Genomic DNA, 7,513 nt, shown 5'->3' on the forward strand with positions numbered 1-7,513 from the left:
AAATTAAAAAATAGAACAAAAAAATTCACAACAGAAAACAGTAACACAGTGGAATACACAGATTTACGTGGTTCGGCAAATTGCCTACGTCCATGGAGTTGCAGAGTATTTTACTACTTGAGAAATTTACACTAGTCGACCATCTCGACTTACAAGAGGAATCTCTCACTTCGTTGTTCTCTCTTCTTCTCTCTCTGTTCTTCTTTCTCTGCACCAAAATACACCGAAGAAACTCTACACCGAGATACACCGAAGAACGTAAACTTACTAGAGAAATAAACCCAGTTTCTCTTTTGCCACAAGCCACCAAGGATAAGCCAAGAGAGAACAATCTTCTTCCTTCACCGCAAGAAATTACTTCTTGCACTTCTTTTCTCTGTCCCTAGGAAACCCGAAAAACTCTTCCTCTATCCCAATGAAGCCCAAAGAAGAACACTAAAATGTGACTTAGAACAAAAAAGAGCCGTCCGAAGCTTTATCGCGAACAGGAAGTTTCGGGATGAAATGAGGCCGCGTTTCGCGAAATGGAGGCGGAAACGGTTCGCGTTGGGAGATGTCGCGACAATTCGCGACCTGTTGCGATTGAGCGGGAGGCGAGAATTGGCCCCGATTCGCGAAACATGAGGAGGCGGGAGTGGGAGTTAGCGAAATCGGTCACCAAAATTTAACAATCTTCCACTTGGAGACCGATACACATAGTACAACGTCTTCTTTCTCAAACTGATATCTTCCACTGACAGTGTCATCTTTTCTTTCAAACATTGATCCTCCACCATGAATCCCCACCTTGATTCCTCCACTTCTACAACTCAAAACCCTGTCTTCACTCCAGAAGATCAACTGAAGCTGTGCACAACTTCAGTTTCTCAAGAGTAACACCCTCAGTCAACATATCAGCAGGGTCAACATAGCTCTGCACCTCCAAGCTATTTTCTAGATTACTATTTTCTCTGCTTACAACTCTCACTGTATGGGCAATATCCTTCCTCTGTTGAAAGCTTTTTCCAACAAGTCTAGCCTTGTACCTCTTACTGCCATCACGCTCAGCTTTCACCTGGTACACCCACTTGTGTAATGTCTTCTTCCCTGGTTACAACTCTCACTTGCTCGAACTTTCATCTTGCAAGATTTCCTCATAGCTCTGTGGTTCTCCACCATCTGCCTGTTGAACAATAGAAATGGGTGCCCCAGATCCACTTTTCTCTTCACTTTCATCATCAACAGAACTATAAACTGTCAGCAATAGTGCATTATGTACTCCTTCAGATACCATATTTGCGCTATCATTCTCCATTTTCTTGGGATTATTGCAGTTTCTCTTTATGTGACCAACCTTACCAAAATTTCAACAAGTTGTCTGCTGACCAGACTTTGATTTTGATCTCCCTTTATTTGAGTTATTTTCCTGTCATCTCCCTCTGAAACCAACATTCAGTGTCGAACTCGTACCTGAGATCTCGACAGAATCTTTCCTGCACACCTTCTCAGGCAAAATCAAATCACGAATATCATCACATTTCAGTTTAGATTTATCTGCAGAACTGCTAACTGCCATCCTCATGGCTTTACAACTATTTGACAACGATGCCAACAATATCAGTGCACGTATCTCATCATCAAAATCAATTTTAACAGACGACAATTGATTTGTGATAGTATTAAAATCATTCAGGTATTGAGCAATAGAAACATTGAGCAATAGATTTTGAGCAACAGAAACACCTTCCACCATCTTTAAGTTGAGTAACTTCTTCATCAAGTACACCTTGTTATTCGCCATTGACTTTTTATACATACCTGATAAGGCTCCCATGAGATGTGCAGTCGTCCTCTCCTTGACGACGTTGTGTGCAACAGACCTCGATAGAGTCAATCAAATAACCTGAAGAACTTGTCGATCCAACAAATTCCATTCAGCCTCATCCATCATTTCAGGTCTTTTTCCCAATAACGGAAGATGAAGTTTCTTCTCATAGAGGTAATCCTCTATTTGCATCCTCCAATAACCAAAATCTGTGTCATCAAATTTATCGATCCCTGAAACCTTCACTTCATCTGCAGCCATCATTCTTCCTTAGATCCGAACCTGGCTCTGATACCAGTTGTTACGATATATACACCCTAGTTGATGTGGTAATATTTATATATATATATATAATCAAACATGAGAACGGTTGACGACGAAATGAAGAAATAGAACGAAAAAAATTCATATAAGAAAATAGTAACACAGCAGAATACACAGATTTACGTGGTTCGGCAACTTGCCTACGTCCACGGAGTTGCAGAGGATTTTTCTACTTGAGAAATTTACACCAGTCGATCACCTCGACTTACAAGAGGAATCTCTCACTTCGTTGCTCTCTGTTCTTCTCTCTCTACACCGAGATACACCGAAAAAACTCTACACTGAGATACACCAAAGAAGATAAACTTACAAGAGAAATAAACTCAACACACAAGCCACCAAGAAGAAGCTAATGAAGAACAATCTTCTTCTTCTTTCTTCTTCCTTTACCGCAATGAACTACTTTTTGCACTTCTCTTCATCTGTCCCAAGGAAGTCCAAAGAACTCTTCCTTAATCCCCAGGAAGCCCAAAGAAAAACAACAAAATGTGACTTAGAACAAAAAAGAGAGCCGTCCGAAGCCTTTATCGATAACAAGAAGCTTCGGGATGAAAGGAGGCGGTGTTTCGTGAAATGGAGGCGGGAACGGTTCTCGTCTGGAGATTTCGCGACGATTCGCGACCTGTCACGATGGAGCGGGAGGCGGGAATTGACGCCGATTCGCGAAACATGAGGAGGCGGGAGCGGGAGTCTGCGAAATCGGTCTCCAACATTTAACACCCACTTGACAGGTTACGCCCCACCATTGGATTCCAGACCTAATATTTTTTCCTAAAAGTGAAAGCTTTCAATAAACTGATCGCAACTTAACTTAAAAGATCAACGAGTCCTTCCAGGTTTTGCCAAAAAAAATAAAAGCAGTTCATGCCACACTCTGTTTGGATTCTAAATGCATCATGTCAGGCAACTTCTTAATAGTTGATTAAGATGTTCATATCTGTAATTGATGATCCAATTTGTGTGGTGTAAGATATTTTTAGTTTTTATATCACAAGTTGGGTAATTTTAATGAAGTTCTATATGTACGCGTAAATCTAAATTGAAATTATCAATAGTTTTGATTCAAAAATACACAAAATGTAATTTTTTTTGGGCATTAGTAGTTGCAAATCAATAATTTTTTTTTTCTCTTGGAGATGCCTAATTAAATAATTATAGAATTTAATGGATCAAGCTCAACATCTTTAAAATTCATTATAGAAAGTTCACCATCAAATGTAATTTGTCTTTCTCTTTAAAGAGACACATTTTGTGAAGCCTCCTCCCTTATCAATAATAAGATGCTTGCTGAGAAATCTCATATAAAACTTGAACTTGTTACCATTCCTATTATTCAGTTTTTGAATAACAAATGTTTTTGATTTTAAATCCTACCCCGCTATGACTTTCAATTGAATGAAAAAGGGACATTTTTTAGAAATTTTCGCACAATAAGCGATACCTTTTTTATTCTAGATTAGATAGCTGTCATTTTTTACTTCAGGTTTGATTTGGTTGCTCGTCAGTTACTGAAAGTGACAATTTTCACTTCTAAAAGTGGAAGTTGGAAGTTAAAAAACTCTAGAAAAATTGTTTGGTTGTTCAGGAGAGAAATGTCAATTCCTATAGTCTATATTTATGTTGGAAGTGAAAGTAGCATATTTATATTATATAAGTTTATAAATGAATACATTTTATAGAATATAATATATGTTAGAATGTAATAATATGTTTGCAAAATATGTAGTCCTCTAGAAAATTTTAATTATTATATGTGCTAGTATACATGAGTATGAATTTAAAATATCGTGCATATTTTAATTTATATAGCGGGTTTTTCATGCATTGAGGCCAAGCAATTATAAAAAATTTAAATCCGATAAACATGTCCAATGTTATGATATGTCATAGATATAGATGTTACAATTTAAACTAATCAACTATGTTGACCAAAGATAGGTGAAAAAATGGGTATGGTAATGATGCCATTGGTTGTACTCACGGTTTTGTTTTGCATCAACTTCAAAGTCCTTTGCCACTTCTAGTGATTGTTGCTAATCTTGCTATCTTGTAATTGTATCAAAAAAATTCTTAAAATAGTCCCCTAATTGTTTACATGGGACCATTTTAGTGCTAGAGTTTATAAGAGTACCAAATTAGTCCACGGACTCTTTAATTTGACACTAAAATAATCCTCTGTTGGAATTATTTCAGCCATATAAAAAGAGTTTGAGGATTAAATAAGCATTTTTATAAACTCTGGGAGTAAAATGACCGTTGCAAAGAGTAAATGGACCATTTCGACAAAATTTTCCCATTTACCATATTTTTCTTGGTTTGTTTTCCCTGCGGTTTAGGATACCTATTTGCAGGCCTTCGTTGCTACTTTTTGAAGTATATTTTTTTTCTATTATAATTGAGTTCCATTTATTGCTTTAATAATGGCTAGTTGACCATCTTTCAAACTGCAACTTTTTTAATTCGCAGTGATATTTTGCTGTTTCCCTCGTTTTTTTTAATCCTTTTTACATGTTTTTTTCTGATATTTCTGCTAATTTTTTTTTTGAAAATTATTCATGTTTTTCACTGAATTTTAATTGATGTTTTATAGGGCTTATTGACCATTCTGCAAAAGTCTTGAAGGTGATCACATGGAATAGGTCAATTAAAGGAATCCGCAGCGAAGTTGATGCCCAGGATGATTTAGATGATGAGAAGTGGGAAACTCATGCCACTGTGTTGGATAAAATGCTTGCATGGGAGAAGAAACTATATGATGAAGTCAAGGTAAATGGATCTATTCAACTACAATTTGAACTCATCGGTTCTTGACTTTATTATGGTGCCATTTGACACTGGATTTCTATTTCTTTTTTTTTTTAGATATTTTGTGTTGATAGGTTTTATTCCTGCCGTTGTAAATTACGAAATGCTTTTTTCAAATGAAATTTAATGGTAGAAAGCAGAGCTGAATGCATGTTACAAACTATTGAAGGGGCATTATATTCATACCACATTTTCTAATGACATCTAAACTTCACATTTTACATTTATACCACCCCAAATCTTTCATATCACATAAAAAAATACCACTATTTTAATTTTTAAAACGTGAAACACACCTGTTCATGCATAGATAGTCTTGCATTTTGCAAAATTGAAGTTTAGGTGTTAGATATGTACATACATAGGACTAGAGTGTTATGCATGTAAATCTTCGTCTTTTATATTGTGGACTCTATTGTTGAATAGCAGCAAGATTATATTGTGGATTCTATTGTTAAATAGCAGCATGATCATTTATCTTCTTTGGTTTTCCTGTTCAATACTGAATCTTTTGGTGCTTGTTTTGGCTTATAGGCTGTTGAGCTTATGAAATTTGAGTACCAGAGAAAGCTTCATTTACTGAACAAACAGAAAAAGCATGGTGTGGGATCGGAATATTCGGAAAAGCTGACAGCAGCGGTGAGCCAGTTGCATACAAGATACATTGTCGATATGCAGTCCATGGATTCCACGGTCTCGGAAATTAACAACCTGCGTGATCATAAGTTGTACCCAAAGCTAGTAGAACTCGTGAATGGGTAAGTTATCCCAACTTCTTATTTCAGGAGTTTCGGTTCAGTTTCTATGAAATCTCCTATTTATCGTTCAGATCTTTGTGTCTTTGTTAATGATGTTGTTCATGTCTACATGATTGTTTTACATTCATTGCTTCATCTATTTATTATCGGGGCATTTACATGCATACCACGAAATTCTTATATATTTACATATCAACACCTAAACTTTCTTTTTACATTTATACCACCCAAATCTTCCATTTCACTTGAAAAATACCACCATTTTAACTTTTAAAAAGCGGAATGCGCCTTTTCATGCATAGATAAGACGATGCACGTAAAAATTTAAGTATAGATGTTACTTAATACATAGGAATTGAGTGTCATATATGTGAATCTTCCTTTATTATTTCATTTGTCTAGCTTTTTTTTTATCATTCTATGGACATTAGCAAGTAGTATCATGATAAGCCAGACGCTAAAAGAGGGAACTGGATTGATGGAAAATGAATTCTTCAGAGTTTTATTTATTTTTTTTCAAAATTTCCAAAGCTAATATAATCAGTGTTTTCCTAAAGGGTTTGCTTAAACTAGAATCAACATCAAATACAGCAACTCTTAATGAGAATGAATAACCAAAATGGTTCATGAGACAAAAGCTCAAATAGTTTGTTAGGAATAAGACAACTTTCTGCAGAAATTAGGGAATAAATAATAGATTCTATTGCGCTGCCACAAAAACAAAATAATACAATCCCAATTACCTAAAAGATAGGCCTACGGTTCAAGAGGTAAGCAAGTCTCTCCCAAATCCAAAGTCCTATGACTCCAAATAACAATCACACATCCTAACCTTAATCATATTAAGCCTTATTTATACCAAACAATAATAAATAACTGAATTCTCTTATAGTCTTGCACCAATTATAAGTCTTCAAGTTATTTGCTCGGCCGACATTATGGGAAAGTGCCATAGGTGTGGGTCTCACATTTTTCCTCTCCCATCAAGACACATTTGTCCTCAATTTGGAAAAGATGAAAATGTTGTTGGATTAAGTCGTATGACTTCCACATGGTGTTATAGGTAGACTTCCCACCTTTTGATTCTTGACGCATCCCTTTCAACTCCAGTGGCTCCAAGAGAACATTTATATCCTCAGTCAAGTCACGGGGAAGTGAAGAAGAGAGCACATTATCACCAATAGCGCATCTCAACTGTAATACGTGGAGTATTGAATAAAGTGTCGACAAAAGCGGTGATTTTAAATGATAAAAGTGGAAGTCTTGAATGAGATAAAGTGTCGACAAAAGTGAAATACTACCCGACGACCACTCTCTTCCCACTCATATTTAGAAGAGAAAGTTGTCATATACCATGTTGAATGGTACCCTTTACCAACGCTCGTTTGACCAAATGTGATTGCGATGTGTTGGGAAGGATGAGATTCAGAAGATCTTGACTGAGGTATGTCGGCACAAAAAAGAGAAAGAAAGAGATTGTTTGGGGGGGTCGCCCGTAAGAAGCTGTCGGCAGCCGGAATCGAAATCCCGTCGCCCGCTTCGGAAGGACGTTTTAATTTACGTATATATATATATAATTTTAGAAAAATGTGAAATCAAACTGACCTCATATTTTTCACAGTTTAAATGAAAGAGCACTCTACCTCAAATTCTATATCTACCCCGAGGGATAAACACAAGACTTGAGGATGAGGCTCGATCAAATAAACTAGGAAAACATATGACATCCGTTTGGGTCTGCGAAACCGTTTTATTTGCCGACAAGTTCCCCTATTTAATACAAATAATTAAATAGGGTTTATTTTAAGCTGGGTTCGGAAAA

At 36.3% G+C, this 7,513-nt stretch overlaps 1 protein-coding gene across 1 annotated transcript in view; it reads left to right on the forward strand.

Moving 5' to 3' along the window:
- Positions 1-7,513, forward strand: part of LOC110027645 — a 23,408-nt gene that overhangs the window by 1,624 nt on the left and 14,271 nt on the right. The window contains exons 2-3 of the mRNA XM_020729157.1: positions 4,719-4,894; positions 5,468-5,691. Of these exons, the coding sequence (XP_020584816.1) occupies positions 4,719-4,894; positions 5,468-5,691 (400 nt within the window). The remainder of the gene's footprint in view (positions 1-4,718; positions 4,895-5,467; positions 5,692-7,513) is intronic.

The sequence above is a fragment of the Phalaenopsis equestris genome, unplaced genomic scaffold, assembly GCF_001263595.1.
Source record: "Phalaenopsis equestris unplaced genomic scaffold, ASM126359v1 Scaffold000434, whole genome shotgun sequence".
Taxonomy (NCBI): domain Eukaryota; kingdom Viridiplantae; phylum Streptophyta; class Magnoliopsida; order Asparagales; family Orchidaceae; genus Phalaenopsis; species Phalaenopsis equestris.